The 25,107-nt window shown below is 29.3% G+C and overlaps 4 protein-coding genes across 9 annotated transcripts; 3 read left to right on the top strand and 1 right to left on the bottom strand.

Moving 5' to 3' along the window:
• The first annotated feature begins 57 nt into the window (after positions 1-57).
• On the top strand, positions 58-4,664 carry LOC141537268 (uncharacterized). 4 transcript variants are annotated; one of them, XM_074258150.1, is made up of 7 exons: positions 58-387; positions 763-1,176; positions 1,828-2,034; positions 2,300-2,393; positions 2,649-2,860; positions 3,768-4,228; positions 4,405-4,664. In XM_074258150.1, exons 5-7 carry the CDS (start codon positions 2,704-2,706, stop codon positions 4,435-4,437), a joined length of 651 nt encoding a protein of 216 aa, XP_074114251.1. In that variant the 5' UTR covers positions 58-387; positions 763-1,176; positions 1,828-2,034; positions 2,300-2,393; positions 2,649-2,703; the 3' UTR covers positions 4,438-4,664. The 4 variants fall into 4 exon arrangements, with proteins under 4 accessions (XP_074114251.1, XP_074114250.1, XP_074114249.1 ...); XM_074258149.1 differs by lacking the exon at positions 2,300-2,393 and having other exon boundaries at positions 4,405-4,663; XM_074258148.1 differs by lacking the exons at positions 1,828-2,034; positions 2,300-2,393 and having other exon boundaries at positions 4,405-4,663.
• A 2,485-nt stretch (positions 4,665-7,149) lies between these two features.
• On the top strand, positions 7,150-12,786 carry LOC141537215 (uncharacterized). 3 transcript variants are annotated; one of them, XM_074258065.1, is made up of 9 exons: positions 7,150-7,690; positions 7,932-8,543; positions 8,617-8,744; positions 8,835-9,036; positions 9,819-10,700; positions 10,773-10,924; positions 11,053-11,355; positions 11,442-11,969; positions 12,043-12,786. In XM_074258065.1, the coding sequence occupies exons 1-5, from the start codon at positions 7,589-7,591 to the stop codon at positions 10,263-10,265; spliced, it is 1,491 nt and encodes a 496-aa protein (XP_074114166.1). In that variant the 5' UTR covers positions 7,150-7,588; the 3' UTR covers positions 10,266-10,700; positions 10,773-10,924; positions 11,053-11,355; positions 11,442-11,969; positions 12,043-12,786. The 3 variants fall into 3 exon arrangements, with proteins under 3 accessions (XP_074114166.1, XP_074114167.1, XP_074114168.1); XM_074258066.1 differs by having other exon boundaries at positions 7,150-7,526; positions 12,043-12,784; XM_074258067.1 differs by lacking the exons at positions 9,819-10,700; positions 10,773-10,924; positions 11,053-11,355; positions 11,442-11,969; positions 12,043-12,786 and adding an exon at positions 9,174-9,253.
• Positions 12,787-15,343: 2,557 nt separating this feature from the next.
• Positions 15,344-18,824, top strand: LOC141537218 (pre-rRNA 2'-O-ribose RNA methyltransferase FTSJ3). The gene is made up of 4 exons (XM_074258072.1): positions 15,344-15,545; positions 15,639-16,102; positions 16,595-18,321; positions 18,412-18,824. Exons 1-4 carry the CDS (start codon positions 15,479-15,481, stop codon positions 18,659-18,661), a joined length of 2,508 nt encoding a protein of 835 aa, XP_074114173.1. The 5' UTR covers positions 15,344-15,478; the 3' UTR covers positions 18,662-18,824.
• Positions 18,825-18,973: 149 nt separating this feature from the next.
• On the bottom strand, positions 18,974-24,485 carry LOC141537219 (BBSome complex member BBS7). The gene is made up of 12 exons (XM_074258073.1): positions 24,016-24,485; positions 23,737-23,935; positions 23,468-23,636; positions 23,301-23,377; positions 21,738-21,993; positions 21,343-21,608; positions 20,973-21,240; positions 20,771-20,914; positions 20,583-20,704; positions 20,289-20,398; positions 19,330-19,609; positions 18,974-19,258 (listed from the first exon to the last, which is right to left on the bottom strand). Exons 1-12 carry the CDS (start codon positions 24,155-24,157, stop codon positions 19,159-19,161), a joined length of 2,133 nt encoding a protein of 710 aa, XP_074114174.1. The 5' UTR covers positions 24,158-24,485; the 3' UTR covers positions 18,974-19,158.
• Between the last annotated feature and the right edge of the window lie 622 nt (positions 24,486-25,107).

Genomic DNA, 25,107 nt, shown 5'->3' on the forward strand with positions numbered 1-25,107 from the left:
ACTTGTGATTATGGAGGGTAGAGGTAAGGAGGACCATCTAGTATGGGGAATCACACGGAGGCTAGATATAAGGAGGACGATCGACATAGGTAAATGTACAGTTAGTGCGTCCGGAAAACTGAGGATAGATCATTTTCAAAAAGAAGCCGCTAGGGCGTCACTACGTTCGCTAATGTCCGGATCATGGCGTCCGTTTGTTATTGTTTATTAATAACACCAAATTGACATTCAGTTAGTTAATTAGTTTTTTAATTAATAATCAAAGTGATAATAGTTTAAAATGGTAAATAAATGTATAGTTGATGGGTGTTTGAGTGGCCGGATAAAAGATCGTAATAAAAATTAAAATTAAATAGTCGAAACACGTCTTTATTTATTGTGCCACAGGTAATATAACCTAACTTAGTATTTTTGTAAGAAATAATTTTTATACTAATTAAATTTATATTAATTAAATGATTATAAAAAAATTTTACCTATAGAAATTAAAGGAAATTATAAGTGCTCTTTTTCAAAATATTTTTTTAAATAATTTATGTTACAAGAGTCCCAAAAATTTTTATATCAGTAGATTTTAGTATCATTTTTGATCAAATTAAAAAAGAAATTGTAAAAGGTATAACGTAATTTTTTTCTTCTTAGAATTAGTTTTAAAAAAATTGCATCGTTACCATTTTTTGGAGCTAACGTTTTACTCAAAGTAACTTATTAAAATTATTTCCAAATATAACTTCATGTCAATTTTTTGTTTGTTTATTCAAGTGTCCAGACTTGTTAAAATTGTGGTACTGTGGATTAAAGCAAGATCTCACCCCAAAAAAAGATTATGTCTGTGAATTACATTTTAATGATCAAGATATTATTAAAACTGATAAAATATTATTGACTACTGGAATTTATGAAGAATTACCTCGAAAAAGATACTCGCTAAAGCCTGATGCTATTCCGACGTTGAATCCGAACCGTGTAAACAAAGCTTGCAACAATGAAAATAACGAAGCTCAGTATATGCAATGCCATTTATTAATTACAAATGACCATAAAACTAACTCACCACAAAACCAAGAACCAATAATTAGTAATGATCTCATAAACATAATTAATTGTGAGTCACCAAAACGCATTGACGTATTTGAAAATTTTGAAGAAAATGATAATTGTGAGAACGAAATGCAGGTAAGAAAAATTAAAATTTCGAATTATTACTCTGCAACTTAAGATAAAAGCACAAACAATTAGGAGGCCTAATTACTCTTGTTTGTTAGAATATTTATTTAAGTACTTGAGATATTGAGAAAGTGAAGCTCCCTGCCTTCGTGGAGCAAAAAAATAGTATACACTCTACGGGAAGTAAATAAAAAGCCTCAGATCACATATTTGTCAACCTCGGCTTCGCCTCGGCCGACAATTACATGTGATCTGAGACATTTCTTACTTTTCTTCCGTAGGTGTGTAATATACTATTATAAATAATAAGAAACATTCACTATAAAAATTATCAAGTTTACTCGAATTTATTATAGCAGTGTATGAGAGTTAAATTTGAAAAATATTGTTATAAAACAAATAGTCTTTCGAAAAGAAATTATTAATTATTTTTTTTTTCATATTCACGTTCTTTTCTCTATTCAATTCTTTAAAACAAAAGTAAATGAAATAATTAAAGAATCATGTTATAAGATATTTCAATAAGTCAAACAATCTGAATTATGAATATGTTAAAAAAAGTTAAGTCTTTAGACATGTCTCTTATATCGTCTCCTATAAATTTAGAACTATTATTACAAAAAAATAATCATTAATTTTTGTTTATTTAATCATTTCAAGCCACGTGAGTTATCTACTCCTGAATTACGTCTTGAGAAATGTTCTTTATTAACAATTATCAACGTGTTGAAATTCAATGCTTTGCCACAAAATTGGAGTTGGACAACAGATTTAGTTAATCCAAAAAATATAGTTTTATGTCATTTAGATAAAGTATCCATGAATTTAAAATTTCGTATAAAAATAAGTGAAGACTTCAATATATCAGTAAGAATTTTTAGATCTTGTAATTTATTTTTCACAGTATAAACATAAAGTTCCGAACGTTGGTTGCTAACGAATGTTCAAATTTCTTCGAAGCGAACATTACACAGAAATATATCAGTTCTCAAAGTTATTTTCTCGATTTTTTCGCGTATTTTTGAAGATTTTGATAGAATAGCTTTCAAGAATTTTGAAAATTCATAAGAATCTAATGTTCGAACGTCAGTTTTTTTTTTTGTGGTAATGTTAACATTATACTTTTGATTAGTTACTTAACTTGAAAACGCAAGAGTCGGTAGAATTCAATACCAATTTTTCCCAAATATCTGATTTTTGGGAGTTTTTGAAGGAATTGGAAAACTGTGAGTTATGTGAAGGGACTGGATTACTTTTCCATTTTTTGGCTACGGACATTAATTTTTTGTTATTAATAAATTTAAAAAAATTTGCTATCGATTTTCCATGTTTAAAAAATCGATTACCAAACTTAATAATTATTGTGTATCTTAAGTACGGAGCACATTAGTATACTCTACAATTGCCTAAAAATGATAATTCTAAGGTTTTTTATTACTTGTTAAATGAACTTTACTAGTATCATTTCTCATTAATAATAGATGTTCATCGGCGTGTTCTGGTGTGTCATTGCCTGACGAACAATATAAGAAACAAATGAATCTTTTTCGATGCTTTGCTTGTCGGCAATTGAGACGGAAATTGCAAAATCGATCGTACAAAGTCAAACCCGACATTAAAAGTTCGTACACTGACTTGAAGTACCAGGAGAGCCTGAAAACTAAACAAATTCAGCGCCTCAAACGTAAAGTAGGTATTTACTTATTTATCGTTTCTTCATGTATACTTGATTATTTACAGGTTGTGAGTGTTTAAGATCAATATTCTTTTTTTTTTTTCAATAAACTTAAAAGTTTGATACAATGCTCGTTACATTACATTATCATTTCGTCAATACGGTTTAGTTTGTGAATACAAATTTAATCAACTACAATCTGAGAACTTAAATTAAATCACCTGTAAATGCCTATTTAACTATTTAACCCTTTACAGAATGAATCACTCATCAAAATTATAGAAACGCAACGACTTAATTGTATGGCAATTAAAGATGAAGCTCTAAGAGCGGAAATTTCTATTTTGCCTCCCGTGCAACAACTAGCAATTCGTGCTTGTTTTAATGCAGTAAAAGCTAAAAATGCCAAACAACGAAGATATACGGTTGAGTGGGTTTATGAATGTTTGCTACTTGGTATAAAAATGCTGCGGTATATGAACGACTCAGAGAACGTCAAATCCTCCCTCTTCCCTGCAAAGACACCCTTAACAAATATATCCAGAAGTTGGATAGCGCTTTTGGTTTCCCTAAAGCCATATTCGACACTCTTCGTATTAAAAGTTCACGTATGGAACCACATGAAAAACGGGGTATCCATGCACCATTCCTGTCACACTTTACTACTAACTGCAAATCTTAAAAATGCAAATCTTAAAAACGCAACCATTTTAACTATATCTAACAACTCTACTTAGCTATCGAGTATGATTATATTAACAAATCCGAGCGCATAAGTTTTTAGCTGAAAAAGTAATTCGTATTTGATATTTTTAAATAACTCTTTAAAAGCTTCATTAACTTTTAACAGTAGCTGGCTATTATTGTTAGACTACATCTGATTCACATTTATTTCATTCTAACAATTTTTTATTTTTTCTCCTAGGTACCCTTTTAATAGATGAAGTAGCTTTAAGTGAAGCCGTGAAGCTAAATCGGAGAACTATGCAGCTTGATGGTTTTGTAGACTTGGGGGCACATACTCCGGAAAATTTAATCAACAGTCGGGCTGATCATGCCTTAGTCTTCATGTACCAACCTTTTCAGGGTAACTGGGTGCAAGTAGTTGGTAGCTTCCTGAGCAGAAATTCTGTCACGAGTGCCATTCTTCACAAATTACTCATTGAATGCATCGTATTACTGGAGAATGCTGGGTTTTATGTTGATGTCGTTACTTCTGATGCAGCTCAATGGAACAGAGGAGCATGGACACTTTTCGGTGTCAAAGATGGACAATGTAGCTGTGATCATCCATGCAATTTTGACCGCAGACTTTGGTTTATTTCGGATTTTCCACACTTAATAAAATGTTTCAGGAACAAAATTATGAAACGATTGTTTTTTTGGGTAAGCTTCTCTTATAATATGATTTTTAACACCAGTGTACTGTTATTCACGATTGAATTTTCAATTTAGTTAGCATTGGAATGAATATATTCATAAGTGACCTATTTAATTTTACAACTATCAAATTTTTCAATGATTGTATTTAATTATTTATGAAAATGTTATTTATTTTTTAGACTCCAGATGGTTTTGTAAGAAAAAGTCATTAGGAAGCTTTATTATTGCATGAAATTTATCTGAAAGCCAATCTAAAAATAGCTTATCAACTAACTCCCCAGCATTTAAATCCAGAAGGATATCAAAAGATGAATGTCCCGTTGGCTTATCAGGTAATTATAATTATAAAGCTGCGAGAGTAAGTTAAAATGAATTTAAGATTATCATTAACATCGAGGTAACTGGCCTAATATTTATCTTTAATTTCTAACAATTCATATTATAAATAGCTGATTCAGTTAAAATAAATAATAAGATGTATTTATTCTTATTTTGATAAAAATTAATTTTTATAAATTTTCAATCATAACAACTGCTTATCTAATTTTAATGAGAAAAATTAAAACTTTTTGTTTTTAGCTTTTTCGAAAAATATACAAGTTGCAATGGCGACTTATAAGAACGCTACTCCTGAGCTCAGTGATTGCGATCCAACAGTGGTTTTTATTAAAAGAGTAAATGATTTAATTGAAGCCATGAGTTCACGTACTCCTTTGAATGCTTTACGTTTAAATGATAATTGTCCCCGAAAAAGGTAATTTTTAATATATACATTAGGTCTTTTGATAGCTTCATACAATTTTTTCGCAATAATAAAGCGAAAATTATAGTTCTAAACGGAGAACCATTGTCAACATAAAACCATCATTATACCATGTGTACATGATCACATATTATAACCAATATTGGAAAATATTTATAAAGTATATATATGTAAGTATATAACTATAAAAATAATTTAAGACACTCCAATCTTATCATGACATTATTCCTACTAATGTTTGCACATAATCCAGTCTCGCAAGTTTACTTACATTTTCAATATGAAACTTATTAAACGAAACTTCAAATGATAGTCAAATTCAATGAATTTGAGTTTATTAGTTGCGGAAGTTCCTAATCTTTATCATAGCTGATATTCTCTTGGACTATGTATCCTATTTTCTGAAACATGCATTTTTCTAGAGTAATTTCTACTACCATAAGATAGAGGATAAATAAGTAATGCTATTTATTTTTGCTAGGTAATAAGTGATTTTATTGATTATCTGAAGATTTGGGAAGCCAAAGCTAATGAAGAAAGAGAACTTTATAAAAAGAAGAAGAAAGGCAAAAACAAAAATCAAAAATGAAAATGAAGTTGATGATAAATTTTTTTCGCAATTACTCCTAGTACTCTTACTGGATTAAAAATTACGTTACAGGCTACTTTAGAGCTAAGTGAATTTTTGCAAAAAGAATGTAATTTTGAGTACTTGATGACATCGCGGCTTAATCAAGATCAATTAGAAGTATGTATTAATCGTTGGATTTTTATCAAATGAATAATTAAAAATTGTTATAGTAAATATTCTTTTTTTTTTTAATATTTGAATCTTATTTAATTTATAGAAGTTCTTCGGTATAATGCGGAGTGTTTGTCGTTGCAACGATCATCCGGATACAATCCTTTTCGGGCAAGTTTTTCGATTATTGTGTTCATATTCATTAGTCACGCCGCCGAAAGGGTCCAATGTCACAGCTGGTGAATTACTACAATCTTTAATGCAGTCCAAAGATTCTCTGGCTACAGCTAATGCATTAAAAAAATTGGCTGAATGAAATTGACGCTATTGTTGAAAATGGTATTTCTAGTAATAATTATTCGTCTAGTGATGATAATAATAATACATTTTCTCATCCAAATACCTCTGTGGCTAAAAACCCTTTGAAAGCTTGTTAGACGAAGATAGTGATGACGATAATGATGATACTATACCGTCATTTATTAGAAAACCATTCGAAAGTTTATTAGACGAAGATAGTGAGGATGATATAGAGGACGATGATGATTTGTATCACGATAATCATTATCCGTTCGAAAATTTAACTGAGGTTGACGATTCTTCTACTGAAAACAACATTAATCATCATAATCAAAATAAAATTAATATTGATTCAAATGAAAACTTTTTACAAAGTGAAAATGATTGGGAAGGAAGTAATAGTTTTCGTGATGACCAGCATTACCATCATGATTATGATGTTGTTTCCACCAGTGATGGTATAGTTGCTTATATTGCTGGATATGTTGCGAGAAAATTTCAGCGAATGACTTCTTGCTGTGAATGTATTGAAACATTACGCTCTGCGAATTCCTCTGAACGTGATCGGGTCATATAATTAATGAGCAATGGTGGATTAATTTTTCCCAGTGAAAATTTATTCAGACTAATTAAAAATTGGAACAAATAGTTTTAACCGTAGTTGGTACTAAAACTGTTAAAATAAATACTATGCACCAAGTGCTAGAGAAAATAGCAAAAGCTAAATGCCTCCCCATCCTAGGATGTGATGAACACAAAAAGGAGCTTACGGCTAAAATATTGAATAATTTTGTAATTATGAGAGGTAATTTTTTAGCTAATCTTATCAACCGAACTCTTAACGAACGAAAGATGATGGCCAAGAAACATCGTAAAATTTCTAAACTAGCTTAACTTATTAAACTCTTCAGTAATATTCTACTTTCAACATATATACGCTTATTAATTAAGAATAAAATTACCTAAACTATTTGAATACTTTATTATTATTATTATTATTATTATTATTATTATTATTATTATTATTATTATTATTATTATTACTATTACTATTATTATTATCCCAATTCGCAACTAAAAATGAAATTTTAATGTTTTCTTTTGATAAATGTGATTGTACATTGCATTCCGCGTCATTTATTTAAAAACCTGACATTAGAGACACTTGCGCACTCTAGTGGTGAAAGATCTGTCCTCCAATTTTCGGACGCTTGTAATACATTACGATCGTCCTCCTTATATCTAGCCTCCGTGGGAATCAGTTGAAAAAGTGTCCACCAGTAAACAGCAAATTATGATTCAAAAAATTGCCAAAGTGGCTCTAGTGTAGCAAAAGGACGTAATAATTTAATATTTTTTGTGACTTTTGTAGTGAGGAGAAATGTAATATTTAAAATCTAAACTACTTACGTAGTTGAATGTAATTAAGTAAATATAACCTATAAAACTGCTAAAATAATACAGATAGCGATTTGATTGTTTTAAAATTTTTATAGGTACATTTTTGTTTTTTTGTAATTTCATTGTTGTTAATTTTAATAAAATAAGTGTAATAATAATGGGAAAGCTTTGCTCAGTGAAAAGTTGTTCAAGTGGACGTAAATTAAAAAATAACGGAATTGATATATCTCAACCTCTATCATTTTTCGCCCAACAATATGTATAATAAATTTTTATTAATTATTTAACAATAGCGAAGTGAACAGTTAATTAACTTTTTAATTTTTATAATAAAAGAAAATTATACAAAAGTTGATTAAAAAATTAAAGTCTTAATGTTTTTTGGAAAATATTGACATTATTATTATTGATGGATGAAAAATATTAAAAAAATGTAACATGTTCCTAATAATACTTAATAATTTAGGCAATTAATATTTTTTGTTTATATCAACTTCTAGACTCTGGAAAAATTGAATAAATGGAATACAGCTTTAGGCACTACAATGAAAACAAGTGACTATATTTGTCATTTACATTTTAAAGAGGAGGACATAAAAATGTACGAAACGTTCAACATTAACGGGGAGATCACGATTTTTCCAACAGGTAAAAAAACATTACGAGATGCAGCTCTGCCAACGGTCGAACATCAGTTTCTCCCTGTAGCCATACATGACGTTGAAGGAAATGTTATAAATCAACTACAAAAACCGAGTTCTAACCATAATAAATCTGAAGAAAAATTAAAACATGAAGATAAATCTAAACAACAAGAACTATTAGCTGATCAGAGAGTCTCTGATAGAGTTATGGATATGATTACACAAAGTAAACACGATTTAGAAATAGTGCAGTTGAATGAAGAAACTCATACTGATCAACAAAATGATAAAGAACCTGAAGTCACTTCTCAGCCAACCGAGAAATTTTTTGATAATTTGAAATCTTCTGTGCTACCGCAAGGTTGGATGTATTTTGAAAAACCAGAAGGGTTGGAATTCTTTCGGATGGATGCTAAAACTATGCAAATCGTAAACCGTTTACGAGTAAACAAAGACTTATCTGTTACTGTAAGTTCTTGCAAAATAATTGTATTTGTCTCAATCTCTTTAATACCAATAATTAATTGAAAACACATTATAGGTTATTTTTTCGACGAATGAGGAATTGACTACAAACGATAATATATTTTCATTCAAAACCATCTACGAGTACTTGAAATTCGTAGAAAAATGGCCATTATGCGTTGGTACTCAAATAGACAAAAAAAAGTATAATCGATTTTTATATTAGCAAAGAAATATACTTATATGACGAGTAAAAATATAATTAACTTTTTTAATTATTCCATTAAATTTTAGGTTTTCACAAACTTGTAAGGGTGTAATTTTTGGTGACGAGTCTTATACAAGAAATCAAGCGAATCCAAGATGTAAATCTTGTAGAGTTTTACGACATCGCTTACAGAATTGTAATTCTGCTTCAAATATTTTAGAAAATACGATTTCTCAAAAACGTCGTACTTCAAATCTACAAAAACGATGTAAACGTTTAAAAATATCGGTAAGTTATTATACATATACATACCAGAAACTTTAAAGCTAGATTTTATTGTGTGTAGATGATCCGGTGATGGTTTTAAATTTTAGACATTAAAAGAAGCTGTAAAATCTAACGATATTATTTTTTTTCTCCTGCAGGAAAGCCACACAATTTGTGCTTTTTCAACGGTTTTTTGACAGCGACTATCATTTGTGGACCCATAAATTATTGTTTTTTTCATCCATTTGTCATATATTACATTTTTAATTTTTGAATATATTTGTATATTAATGATATCGTCAAGATAGCTATAATTTTGAAAAAATAATTGTACATTCGTCCTAATATCGAAAAATTAAAAATTGTTGTTTTTCAAATTGTACATATTTTAATTCCTATAAAATAATTGTGCTATATACTGCTTTTATTTCCGTTTACAGAATTAATAGCTGTTAATTATTTTATAGAACCCTTTTTATACATTTTACAATACAATGACAATAAATACAAAGTTTTTAAATAATATTTGTGTTGATTAAATGTTATACTCAGTAGCTTCTTCAGATTAAAACGATAATAATTTTAATTTAATCTCGGATTTAATAACTTGATATGAAGAAGGAAATGTTAGTTGTACATAAGTAATACTTTAACGTCAAATGGTGAATGTCGTTCTATTACAACCGAGGTTTATTAGTTATGCTGTTTGATGAATTCCATAAAATGGCAAATTTTTTTGGATTAACTTTTAAGTATGTAACATTTACAATTTTCTTTTTAAGTTTAATACTAATTATTTACAGAAAATGAAGCTGAGAGAAAAAGTGTATCAGGCGAAATTTGAATGTTCTCAGAAATCAAAAGTTGCAGTTAATAAAGCTATTATGAAGTTACCTAAAACATTTCAGAGCGTAGTTAATTCATGCTTTGACGTAGCTCAAAAGAAAAATTGTAAAGGCCGGCGATATACATTAGAATGGATTTACGAGTGTATTTTAATACGCATAAAAAGCCGAAGAACATATCAATTTTTACGTACTAGAGATATTTTACCATTACCGTGTATTGAGACACTAAATAAATTTATACGAAAAATAAGCAGTTCAGCTTACGGGTTTCAGCCAGCTATTTTTCAAGGATTACAGCAAAAATGTGAATCAATGGATAAATGTCAAAAACGTGGAGTACTTCTTGTTGATGAGATGAAATTGAGTGAGGGTGTTTATTTTGATTCTCAAGAAATGAAATAAATTTTTAATTAAGTTTAATTAAATAAGTTTTTAATTAATGGATTTGTTGACTTGGGTGAACACACTCCAGAGGACTTAAGAAATAAAACTGCAGATCATGCTCTTGTTTTTAAGTTTGTAGCTTTTCAAGGTCGATGGGTTCAAGCTTTGGGTTGCTTCCTCTCTAAAAGTGCTTGTAAAAGTGAACCACTACACAAACTTATTCTAGAGTGTATCATATTGATGGAAAACAGCGGAATTTGTATAGACGCAGTTGTCATGGACGGTGCATCATGGAACCGAGGGGTATGGAAAATATTAGGAGTGAACGAAAATAACATAAGCTGTGAACACCCTTCAGATAGTTCACGACGTTTGTGGATGATTTCTGATTTTAATCATTTAGTAAAATGTTTCCGAACATCAACTTTGGATGAAAAGATTAGCGAATTCATGGTAACGTTCAAATATAAGTTTATTTCCGACAATCCAGAATAATATAATTAACTAAGGCTATAAATTTTTCAGACGCCCTATGGAATCGTTAAAAAAAACATTGGGAAGCTCTTCTAGAGGAAGAAAACTATCGTCAACCAAATATGAAAATAGCTTATAAATTAATACCTGCACATTTGAAACCAAAAGATTTTCAAGTAATGAATGTACCTCTTGCAACTGAAGTACGTATACTTGAATATGTTATTACATACTATTTTCGATTGATAAACTAATAAGATAAATATTCAGACACTTTAAAAATTTTATTCTCAATAGATTTACAATAATTTTTTTATTATTTTAATTATAGGTTTTTGGTCATGAGGTATCTGTCGCGATGGCTCATTACCAACCTATGTGTGATAAGTTGAAAGATTCAACTCCGACACAAAAGTTCATAGATCTTGTTTTTAATTTAATCCAAGCTATGACTTCTCGCATACCTAGAGATGCCCTGTATGTAAGAGAAGATTGTCGTCAAAAACAGGTAAGAATTATTTAGTAAAACATAATAATTTAAAATTTTAACTTTGTAGGTTTCATAAAAAATTTGAAAGTTGAAAAAACATATACCGGAATGACAAAGAATACTTCTCTATTACAAAACTGTAAGGTACTTCATACATTATGATTACTTCATGTACATGGGCTAATAAAATAATGTTTTATCGTTGATTTCTTAAGTAAAAATATTTTTAGATTCATCCTTGATTTTTGTTTTGCTGTGATTGCATTTGTGGTCCAGTTTATTTATCATTGTGATCTTGACTTCATAGTAAAAACACAGTGGAGACATTGGAATCGTGATAAATATAACAGTGGATATTTTCAATTAGTACATATCTTTTAAACAGTTATTTTAGAATGCTTCCGCGTAAACAATATTTCCACCGTGAAGTCAAAACTGCGAAGATTTTTCTTAGCATGTGAACTGCCTCTAATGGCAATAAATGATGATACAGATTAATAACTTTGTACAATTAATCTTTGCCATTCTACGTAATTACGTTTTAAATCATCTCTCTCAAATTTTTTAGTCAATTTTAGAATTCCTGCAGTTTTTGCAAAATTGGGAAAATTTAGAAAAAAAAATTCCCATATCGAAGAGCACTTTACTTGGTTTGAAAGTGACGTTGCGAGCTACCCTTGAAATCCTAGATATGCTTAAAACCGAATGTTCGATTTAAATATTTAATGACAGCAACGTTATCACAGGATCCTTTAGAGGTAATTGTATATAATTATTATTGACTATATTTATTATAACATGTTAAAAATTATCATTGATATTTTATTTCAGAGATTTTTTTCTGTCATGCGACATTCATGGGGAGGAAATGATCACCCTGATCCGAAAATGTTTGCTCAAGTTTACAGATTGGCTTCTACATTTTCACTCATACGTCCTCCGAAAGGATGAAATGTTTCTGGGGAAAATCTTTTGAGAAGCTTAATCGAACCTGAACTGTCAATTTCTTTAAATTTAGAGCGACAGCTATGGCTTCAAGGTATTGATGACATGCTACAAAATTCTGAACCGCAAGTGGAAAATTCTTCAATTGATGAAGATCATGATTATAATGAGGCAGTAACCAGTGATGCCGTGCAATCATACATTGCGGGTTACATAAGTCGCAAATTGCAAAAAATTGTAAAGTATTCAGATTGCTTACAAAATATTCATATGAATCCAAGAGATGGCCAACGATTACATAGAAACGATATAATTCTGAAAATGGATTTATATGGTGGGCTTATTTATCCTAGCGAAAAGTTATTTGAACTGACCAAACAATTAGAGAAGTGTGTTTTAAGAGCTGTAAGCAAAAATTTGACAAACCTAGAAACCATTACTCAAATATCAGATGAACTTAAAAAAGAGTACTTGATAAAAGTTGGGTGCTTTATTCATGAAAAAGAATTAACTGTTAAGATTATTGACATTTATATTGTAATGCGAGCGCATTTTTAGCGAAATCAGAAAATAAGCGCTACGACGCAGCAAAAACGAAAACAAAAATGAATAGAAAAAATGAAAAATTAATTTCTTGAATGTACGACTTATTTTTAAAGAAAAAATGTTATACTATATGTTATATAATGTTAAAAAATTAATCAATAAATGACTTTTATCTTGTTATAAAATCCCTGATTAAAAAAATCATTCAAATGGATTCAGAAATTTTTTCGTTGAATTGTATCAAATACGTTTCCATTTTTCTTTATCGACAGGGCTTTTGGGTAACAAATTGGTTTATTTGAATTAATTATTAATTTTATTTTATTCCTGATTGATTTTAATGTAAATAATGAACATTTTTGTAAAAAGCGCGGTTACAAAGAGGAAGTCTTTCTTTCCTTTTTAATCTAGTATCCTACTCTAATTATTTGTAGCGCTATTTTTAAATACTTTCCACTTGCTACAGTGGCGTCATCTTAATTTGCTGTTTTCCGTGGACACTTTTGATATATAGAGATGGTTCTCCTTACCTCTACCCTCCATACTTGTGATGAACGCTTGGATTATTTTTAGTGTTCCAGTCGATTTTTTGTTATATTGTTAAAATTGAGTTATTTTATGTAAACATAAGAGAAAAAAAAATAAACCTGGTTGTAATAACAAAAAGATCTTTTGAAAAACTGGCCGAAAATGAAGATTCTTATTCTTTTTGAAAAAAATCCATGCGTAAAGTGTAAAATTGGTATAGGTACATTCTCTTTAAACTTGCGCAGCCGTACACACCCTAGACGCAAGTGTGCAACTTATTGAATCGAAAAATAAATTCATTTTGAACATGTAGAAACGAGTTTTGTTATGTCGTGTTATGTCGCAATAACTATAATACTTTGGGTTGCTTCTGGCAGGTGACACTACTTGTCAGATAAAACAGAATTTTAATATGTTAATTAGTTACATTTATAATTTAAATTTATATTTATATTTTATATAGATTTAGAATTTCTATTTGATTTAATTGCTGAGTTTGGTCGTTGAGTGCACACGTGTCTTCGAAAGAGAAACTTTAATCTCAAGAAAATAATACAAAGGAATATAGTATTAGGTTCTGAAAAACCATAAAATCTTCGAGTAAACACAGAACATGTCCTTGCCACATTGACAACTTCAAGTCCTTAAAAGAAAAGCCATAAAAGACACGTGTGGAAAGTTAACGGTCTCTTGTTCTCTAAAAAACAAGGCACTTCAACTGAATTTAACAACAAATAAATAAATAATAACTTATTTATCCACTTTATTTTAAGTAACTAAATAACATAAATAATGAGTATTTAGACGCTACAACATGTGTATATATGTATGGATTTAATGTCACAATGGTTTTAGACAAATTTAATTACATATTAGAATAATTGAATAGTAAATGGTATTAAATTGAATTTAGAAATGATTAGCAAATATTTAAGTAAAATCCGCATCTGATATAATTTATTGAACAGATAATACTTTAAAAGCCTTTTAAAATTATAACACGTTAATTGATTCTAATGAATATATGTTAATTAAATTATAAATAATAGATAAGGATAATCATTGTTAACAACGATCTGATATTATGTTATCATTACTGTCTGTACCTCGACCAGGTTTTCTGCGGTTTCCCTAGGTCGCTATGCTGAATTTAAAGCCAGGTAAATACAGGTACATGAATATGTAAGCCGGCCGCAGCCGCAAATAATAAGTGTTATATAAAAGTAAGTTTATATAAGTACATGTAAGATAGTATATTACGCACTATGTATAAGGGTAGTGAAGGGGAAAGTGAAGCTGAGGAGTCAGAGTTGAGACTTTGTGACTTCACTTCTCCCCGAGAGCTGTAACTATTCACTCCATCTCTCCGATTTCTAAATAAACATCAACATAAAGTTCAATTGAACTCTTATCATTTAAAAATCATACCTTGCCACACAATCTCAATCAGTAATTCTTTAGTATATTTCAAATTAAATTATAAAATAAAATCCCGCGTGACAATAAACAACCCACTTGTCCACGAGGTGTCATCATCAGCGAATCTAGTAACCTCGCAGGACATGACAGTTTTTATAATAGGGTGCTACTATTCAATCCTCAACAATTGATTTTGAAATTCGAAATGTAAATTTAGAGCGTGTTCCAATCAACACTGGGATCAACTGTGAAGTGGTTCCTTTACCAGCTAGCCGTTTAGTGACCGTAAATAACAAAAGAAATTTCTCCTCAGCAAGAACACTGAACAGTGCTCCCTGCTCGGAATGTATGTCAGAACACACCCTTAAGAATTGACCGTAGTAAAGTAAAAATCTATTTTCTGATTTTTATTGTTATGTTACTTAATTTCGAATTACTTTTAAATTAATTATGATAAGTTTTGCGCAATAGCTAGTCATATTATTTTTTTAAAACTTCATTTTATTTGAATTCAAAATTTAATTCTTAAATCGTTTTATGAAAAGAAAATCAATTTTTTTCGGATTGAAACACAGTCGACTGAAATACATCGATAATCAAAATTTATATCGATTTCAACTTTGCTTATATGGCTTACACTACCGTGAGCTTAGCCATAAAGAAATCTGTGTTTTCGGTGTTCACAGTTTCATAAATAATCATAACCTCAAAACTAAAGTTGCATGCCGTCCTACCATGTGTGTCTAACGAGTAATATTATTTGTGTATGTAACAAGTTATATTATTCGATTAAAAGTTTATTTTTTTGTAAAATTATTGAAAAATAACAATGGGTAAAAAAACTAAAATCGGAAAGCAGCGGAAGGATAAATATTATCACTTAGCTAAAGAAACAGGTAATTGTTTAAAATATAAAAATTTGATGTGTAAAATAAATACGCTTTAATTACTTATTCGCTATCACTGATATTAAACTAACTATTTTTTAGGTTTTAGATCTCGTGCGGCTTTCAAATTATTACAATTAAATAGAAAATTTGAATTCTTACAAAAGTCTCGAGTATGTATCGATCTTTGCGCTGCTCCGGGAGGATGGATGCAAGTTGCCAGACAAAATATGCCAGTTTCATCAATTGTCATTGGTGTAGATTTATTTCCAATAAAGCCAATTCCTGGATGCATCAGCCTTGTTGAAGATATTACTACAGATAAATGTAGAGTGGCTATTTCAAAAGAAATAAAAACATGGAAAGCTGATATTGTAATGAATGATGGAGCCCCGAATGTTGGAAAAAATTGGCTTCATGATGCTTATCAACAAGTTACTTTAACTTTGTCTGCTTTGAAACTAGCTTCTCACTTTCTAAGACCTGGAGGCTGGTTTATCACAAAAATATTTAGATCAAAAGATTATAATGCCCTTTTTTGGATTTTATCACAGCTGTTTAAAAAGGTAAATAATTTATTCAAGAAACATTTATCAAATTTTTTATTTTTTATTATAATAGATAATCAATAGTCAAAAGCCGCTCGCGTTAAATGTGTACTTCTATCTAACTAAAATTTTTAAATATACTACATTTTTTTTTTTTTTTTTGCAATAAAGTATTCGAATTGTCACAGTTCTTATTGAGATATTTATGAGAGATACTGACCAAAATTTTTAAATTTATTTCATTTGAATAGCCAAATCAAATTTATTGTTTATTTTTTATTTCTGAAAAATTTCTAATTTTATAATAAGTTATCTTACAAAATATTTATTCTTTAGAATATAATTTTTTAAAACTATAATAAATTATTTTAGTTTTGTTTTTTAATTTTTATAGAGTTTTTGATTGTTTTCATTAATCACAAAACTTGAAATAATCGATGAATTAGTTACGTTAATACTATCAGTGTGAAAAAAATTCATCTTTATCATTTAATTGTTTGATTGTTCTAGGTCCATGCGACAAAACCTCAAGCCTCTAGATTGGAATCAGCCGAAATATTTGTTGTTTGTCAACATTATATCGCACCCGATAAATTAGACCCTAAATTTTTCGATCCGGCCTATGTTTTTTCGGACTTGGATATCACTAATAATAAATTGTTTATCCTCCATCCAGAAAAACGTAAAAAAGCCAAAGCTCTAGGATATCCAGAAGATGATCATACTTTACATCGTCAATTACCGGCGTCCGAGTACATTGCTCACGAAACTGGTATTGAAATTTTAGAAAATATCGCCGAAATTGTGATAGATGATCCTCGAATAGCTGAACATCCTAAAACCACTAAGGAAATACTAGAGTGCTGTAAGGATATTAAAGTTTTAAATCGTAAAGATATAAAATTATTACTATCATGGTGGAAAGAATTACGCAAACAATTTCACGATTCAAGTGAAAAGACTGATGAAAAGGAAAATGAAGATAAGGAAAAAGAAGATAAAGATAAGAATAATGGTGAAAAAGATGGCGATGAAAGTGATGAAGATAAAGAGCAAATGAAAATTGATGCCGAAATAGCGGAATTAAAAGCTGAAGAAATACGTAACTTAAAAAAAAAGAAGAAAAAGGCCCAAAAAGAACGACAAAAATTAAATGAAAAATTAAATTTAAAAATGATTCACAAAGGTGATGAAGGACCAATATTGGAATGTGAGGATATGTTTACCCTTAAAAATATAACAACACATCAGTTATTAAATCAAATTACTGATCAAACACCTGATATAACTGCCACGAGTGATATTGATTCAGAAGAAGAAACTTTTTTGCCTAAAAAAACTAAGTATGATAAAGATATGAATCAGTTGGACAGCAAAAGTTTGAGTTATATAAGTGACATAAGTATGTCAGAATCAGAAAATTCAGATGATGATAATTATAATGAAAATGAAAATGGTTTAAATTTGAGCGATAGTGAAGATGAAAAAACAATGATCGAAGATGAGAATGATATTAATGAAGATAGTGAGCTGAATAGTCCATTGATTACGGATTTAGAAAACAGTAAGGACAAAAGCTCAAAAAAAATTAACAAAGCAAAAATTTGGTTTGAAAAAGAAGCTTTCAAAAATTTAGAAAATGATAGTGACGAGGAATTTGAATTAGACAATATGATGGAAGTTTATTCGAAGGAAGAAAACTCCAAAGTTAATAAAAAGAAAACAAACAACCAATCTAAAAAAGTACAAAAATCAGTTGATTCCGATTCTGATTACGATGTTGAAGAAGATTTTATTCCTAAGTCGAAAAAAATAGTTAAAGATAATGATTTAAAAGTAACTGAAAAAAATGCTAAAGTAAGCAAGAAAAGAAAATTGAATGAAAAAGAATTAGCCCTTGCTACATTGTTCATTAACAGTAAAAAATCTCGTAAAGATTTAACTGATGCAGGTTGGAATAGATATGCGTTTGGTAATGAGAAACATTTGCCCGATTGGTTTGTAAAAGATGAAGAAAAAAATATGAAAAAAGAAGAACCTGTTCCTAAGGAGCTTGTAAACGAGTACAAGAAACAATTAGTTGATATTAACGCACGGCCAATAAAGAAAGTTATGCAGGCCAAAGCAAGAAAGAAGAAACGAGCTTTACGAAAACTGGAAAAAGCAAAGAAAAAGACTGAGGCGTTAATAGATAACGAAGATATTACTGATCGCGAGAAATCTCATCAAATCAAAGCGTAAGTATACTTTTAAAACTTAATATAAAAAACGTATTTTACATTCAAATCAAATATCAAGTATAATAATATACATTTATATTTTTCCAGATTATATAAAAAAGCGTTGAAACAGCCAAAGAAGGAAGTAACATACGTGGTATCGAAAAAGCATACTGCTCAAAAAAGAGCTCCTCGACCATCAGGTGTCAAAGGTCACTACAAACTTGTTGATTCGCGAATGAAGAAAGATTTGCGAACTCAAAAAGCTAAAGAAAAGACTAAAGGTCGTGGGAAAAAAACTCGTAAAGGTACGTCCCGTGGTAAACCTAAAGCGAAATTTTCAAAAAAATCTAAATAAAAATGAAAATGAACACATCATACATGTTTAAAATTTAAATATATTTTATATTTATAAGTTGTTAACTTTCAACGTAAAATAATAATACTTAATGACATTAAAAACCTTAATTGTAATTTTCGTACATATTTTTTAATCATATAATAAAACATCTCGAAAAGTATTCCGTTATTTGTCTTTCTATATCTGGTATGCAATATTTGTTAAGAATAATCAATTGTTATAACTCGTTATAACTTTTTAAAAATTACAAAAAAATTTCTTTCTTAATTAAATTTATTTGAATTGAAATGAAAAACTTCTTTCATTTTATACATGAAATAAATAAGAGTTTAAAAATAATATCTTTCAACCCATGACTAATAAATTACAAGTGCATATTTTTTCTTTAAGTCTAATAACTCTTTGCCATTTACATAAAATAATCATTAAAATTTATCCAAATACGCAAGTTAGTGTAAGTTTTTTTCGTAAGTTAGTGTAAGTTTATGTAAGATTTAATTATTATGTTTTTCAATAAACATTTGAAGTATCTTTTGGAAATCCCTTGACTCAAGTGCATCTTTAAGTTTTTCACTGGCTGCTTTGCTTGTTATTCTGAAATTTAATTATAAATATTCAATAATCACTTAAATTTTTTTTTATTATATACATAGAAATATTTTAACCTTTGGAAACCTTTGGCACGATTCCAATCAACATATATATCAGTAATAACTGCTTGTATAATTTGTAAGATTGTAGGGTTTTTTGATAATTTTGCTCTAATACTATCTTCTTCTTTCAATAATTCTTGATAATATGTACTCAGATTTTCCCTAGAATCAATTTTTAAATCCCATTCTTGTAGAGCATCTATTATCTTTAATTTCTCGATCAACTGATAAGTTGAATTAAATTTTGGTACGATTAAATCCAACATTCTTACTATTGTACCGTCTTCAATATCTATAATGTTGAAGAAAAGTAATTATTTAATTATGACGATGTTAATAATGATAGGATTACACCCATTTGAAAATTTTCAGCATATATTTGCTATGCGAGACATTCATGAATAAAATTAAAAATTTCGAGGTATAATTACTACTAGCGGAGTAGATGATTATCCACCAACAGTCATATAATAGAATTTTTAGCAAGTATCTAATATGAGCAAAACTAGTGAAAATGTTATTTTAGTAAAATTTTTAACAGGTATATGCTAAGTAACTTATAAATGTGAATTTTATAATTGCTACGAAAATTTATAAAAGATCAAACCTGCAATTTTTTTGTTCAGACTTGTCGAAATTATAACTCATGAACAGTAGGTATACAAGAATTTTTTAATTGAAATTGTTACAAATTTTTTCTTAAATCATGCTAACTTCACTAGTTCTATGATCTTTTAGTTATAGAATGTCATGAAATTAAACTTTTTCAAGTCTGAAAGGAAATTGCAGATTAAATTTTTCACAAGTATTTCAATAATTTTTCTTTCTCGCATACACATTTGAGTACATTTTATTTCTGATGTTATTATTATTATTATTATCATCACCGATATTTCCTAGCAAAAGATCAAATAAAAAAATTTAAACAGGTACGAAGTTCTACATCTTAGTTTGAAAAAATATATACTTACTAAAAAAAACATCGAGTTTTATTTTTCGTTTTGTTGCCTCTTTAGTCAATAAATCACGAAGAATTAATACAGTTGATATATTTTCAGCCAGAAAAGTTGCAACTCCTTTTCTATAATAAATAAATATATGACTTAGAAACACAAGGTAAATTATCAGCGTCTAAAATGAAAAACAGTTATAAAACTTCATTCACTACTCAGGCAGATAACTTTTGAATTTTTTTTAAGTTTTTAATTCTTTTAATCGGAAGTTAAACAACTAATAATAATAAAAATAATTATTATAGTATTTACTTATATTTGCATATTAGAATGGATCCAGTTAATGATGATACATATTTTAGTACTACTTCATGATCCTGCAATACTGGTCTCTCTGGAAGATCTGGAAGTGCAAATGAAAGCCATGCCTGGATCTTAAACAAATTAATCAAATTTCAAATTGAGACTTAAATTTTTAAATTAATTTTACAATTAATTACCTCAGAAACTGTAAAATTTCCTACAAGCCTTAACTCATTACAAAGATCACCTGACAATTCACTCTGTTCTTCTTCATGCAATCTAGCATGTAGTGATAATGCATGTATTGGAATTTTAATTTTTCTACAACATTTTGGTTGGATCTACTTACAAATAATAATCATTAAATTGCCATAAAGATTTTTTAGTTTATCAATTTACCTGAGTTGTGACATAAATTTGAAGTGTTCCAGGTTGACCTTCAATCGACCTAATTCTAGTTTCTAACTGGCTAGTATTAACTTGACATCGATAAGTAGCAAGTACAAAATTTCCTTCATAAGGATTGCATGTAGAGAAACTAAGGACAGCGTTATTACTTTCATTTAACAATTCAATTGGTGTATCTGATTGGATTAAAACATTGTCAATCGGCGTATCAAGCTCTATTGACAATAAATACGATGCAGTTTCTCGATCCTGTATCATTCTAAAAATAATAATTTAACAAAAATTAATGATATAAGTTTTATCCACTTTTTCATTGAATATAAATATTCAATGAAAAATACTACAATGTATTTTTAATTACCTATAATTTACAGATAAAATTAACGGAGTTAAATTATCGAGTGCATAATTTTCCAATTCTTTATCTTCGATCAACTTAGCTTCGAGTTCTTGAATTTCAGTTTTTAAACGATTAATAGTCTCTTCTTTAGAATCGGCAGCAAGGGATCCTGGTGATCTTGTTGTTAATCCAAAAATTCGACCAGAATATGTTGTTACTAAAATTTCGGTGTGTCCTACTGTACCAATAATACCTCCCTCGATTGAAGTAATGCTTTCTCCGGCTATCTAATTCAATAATTATCATCATTAAATTAAGTAAACAAAAGGAATCATGTAGCATCATGTAATAAACGTACTACATATTTTTCATTAAGAATAAGATAAATTGACGAAGGGGACAAAAAAAACACTTACATATTGATACCTTAAAGATGGATTTATTTCATCGTCATGCGGAAAATTAAAAACTTCAATAGTACCATCTTGTCTGCCAACTAAAATATCGAGATTATCATCAAGCTCATAAGTATGTAAAGAAGTAATTTCTGAACCATATGAATTAATAAGCCATGTAACACGACATGTTGTATCGCTTAAAATTTTCAAAAGTCCTATCTTTCCATCTTGTGTTCCAACTAATATTCGATCGTGTGATTCTCTTTCGCCTTCTCTGAAAATATATAAAATAATGAATTATTAGTAATAAGCTCAATTTTCATCTTATAAGTGTACTTTTGATTATGAAATGATAATTCAATGAAATTTTATCAAACATTTTGATATAGTAATAAAATAAAAGTAACAGTGTGAAATTACTTGAATTAAAAAAAAATGACGTAGTAATAATAATAATAATAATAATAATAATAATAATAATAATAATAAAATTTAAGAGCGTCATCAGGAACGCCGAGGAAAAACTACTCTTTGGCGAATTGATGGACAAGTCCATGCACAGCGTGTTCTTTAAACACGTGCGTGATCATGGCTTGTCCACCCAGCTGACGTTTTCCTTCTTAAAGTCAGCTGGCCTGATGTCCGAGACTGAAGGGTTCATATTTGCCTGCCAAGATGGTGTCATTAACACTCTAGAGTACCGTAGCAGGGTGCTCCAGGTGCAGCTTCCGGACACGTCCTGTAGGAGGTGTAAACAACATCCGGAGACGCTTATGCACCTTTTGTCGACATGTCCCGTGCTGGCGAGAGGTGCATATATCCAGCGTCACAATGCTGCCCTGAGAGTACTGTACTACTATCTTCGTCATTGCTACGGTATTGACGTGACACCAGTGCTGCCTTATTTGCCAGGAGATATTCCCCAGGTTGTTGAGAATGACAGTTGCAAAATATATTGGAGCATGCCATTTGCAACAACCCGGCGGATAGATCACAACAAACCTGATATTGTGCTCTTCGACAAGGCCACCCGTGACATTTATGTCATTGAGTTCTCGGCCCCGGCTGAATACAACATCTCAGCCAAAGAAGAGCACAAAAGACAAATATATCAGGATCTCCTGTTTGAAATTGGCAAACTTTACCCAGGTTACCGTGTCAGGCTTGTCGTCCTGATTGTTGGCGTCCTAGGAGGGATGAAACAGTCTTTTGTATCCTCACTTGCCAAAGTTCCAGCTTGCTCATCAAAAGCTGAGTTCTTGGCAGTTAGGATGCAGAAAGCTGTTATACTTGGTTCTCTCCGTCTCTTAAGGGAAATGACTTTGGCCTGCTGTGATCACTAACCGCCTTGTTGTGCGGAGTGGTCCAGCAGTAACGGATGGAGCTCAGGCTGGGCCCTTGGAGAATCGGACTCCGGGGATAACCCCCCTGAGCATTTGATAACAAAATAATAGTAATAATAATAATAATAATAATAATAATAATAACAGTTGTCTTGACATTTCATACAACTCCAATGAAATACTATAAATATAAATAGATCTTGCTTTAAAAATAAACTTTTTTTTCTAAAAGTATTACCTACATAACGCAAGAACTGTTGGAACACTTGGAAGTCTTAAAACTGTTGGTTTTCTTGTTCCAGACAATACTCGGATCTGTAGAAAGAAAAAAAAATAATGATATTGAAAAATAAATATTCATTAAGGAATATTATACTTATTCATAACATAAAATAGTTATCTTACTGCACGATCAGAACATGCAAGAATAGCTAATACAGAAGAATGATCAATTGTAACTAATATGACATCAATAATGATTTCTCCTACTAAATAAGAATCAGTGTCTTTACAATTTTGATATCGATGATAAAGATCTCGCGAACACGCAGCTAAGTCGGATCCCAAAACATATCTAAACATATCAGAAGTTAATTTTTAATTGTTAACAAAATTTCAAGAAGCTAAAACAAATTTCAAGTAAATAAAACAAATAAAGACAAACACTGAATTACATTGTAGTTATTGAATCCACAAGACTTGTATCGAATTCTAAAAACATTTTTCCTTTCTTCGTAAATCCTTTTACAGAATTCCCATAAGCAACAAATATTTTATCTTTTGGTGTATCAATTGTACCGCCTAAGACAGTTTTTTCGATTTTTGGTCCCGGCAACGACTTGAAGATCAATTGTAATTCCCCTTTTTTTATTCCTAAACATAAAAAATAAAAAAAAATTATTATCTAGTTCAAGTAATAAATTAATAAAGAATATAATTGATTTAATAAACACCATAAATATACAATATCCCATCATGATCACCGACAACGAATTTTTGAGTGGACTTTGAATCTGTAGCAGGTAATATCTTTGTTGATCCACGAGAAGTTACACCAACAGTTACATAATCTACGCGTGATAAAACAAGTGACATTATGAATGAAATTGAAAATAATTTGCAATCAATTTTAGAAAAATTGTACTTGTGTTTAAATGAAATACTTGTGTTTAAAAAGCGTTCACTGTTGTGAATGTAATATGTGTTGGGGATCGATTCTCACCATAGCAACCAGTTTTCAAAATATAACAACTTAAAGATCATTTCAATTCGATAGTTGATCAGATAGGAGAACTAGCACGACAATTTTAATTTATTTTAATAATTTTGAATAATAATTAATTTAAAAGTTCAATAAATTTTTTTAGACGTAGAATAAAATAATTTTTATTTTAATTATTTCAAAACAAATTTTGTTCCTTTAATTGATCTGTTTTAAATAACTATTGCAATAAATAGGAAACTCTTTATCATAAGTTATATACATTTAAAATCACATAAAAGGGATGTATTTTCTAAATTAATTGTATGAAGAAAAAAAAAATATAAAAATTGATGTAAAATATATTATTAATTAAAAAGACAAAATCACTTTTTCTACTTTAATCGCATTGTTAAGGATCTTCAGTTTTTAATGATAAATAAAAGAATAGTTCCAAAAGTTAAAAATTTTTTCATCCAAAAAATTACTTCGTTCGTATTTTTATAGAACAAGAAATTTTAAAATAATTGAAAGAAGGGTTCTGGTGGAAGTCACACCCTAAAAACATTTTTATTTAATGAAATGACTCATGTACACCATACAGAGCAAAAAAGTCTTGTTACTTTTTCAAAACTTAGACTAAACATATTTTTTAAATTGTAAGAAAAAAAAATGAGTGACTAATAAAAAAACAAATTCTAATTATTCTGGTCGTAAAAAATTCACAAGGACAATACTCTTAAGAGGTATAGTATTGTTTATTATTTCTAGAGTCTAGTCAAAATTCCATTCTAATTAAAATATTTGAGTTCAAAAATTTTTTTATTTGTGCTATGTGATAGCT

The sequence above is a fragment of the Cotesia typhae genome, unplaced genomic scaffold, assembly GCF_013202065.1.
Source record: "Cotesia typhae breed Kobodo isofemale line unplaced genomic scaffold, CoteBio_Ctyphae scaffold_70, whole genome shotgun sequence".
Lineage (NCBI taxonomy): Eukaryota > Metazoa > Arthropoda > Insecta > Hymenoptera > Braconidae > Cotesia > Cotesia typhae.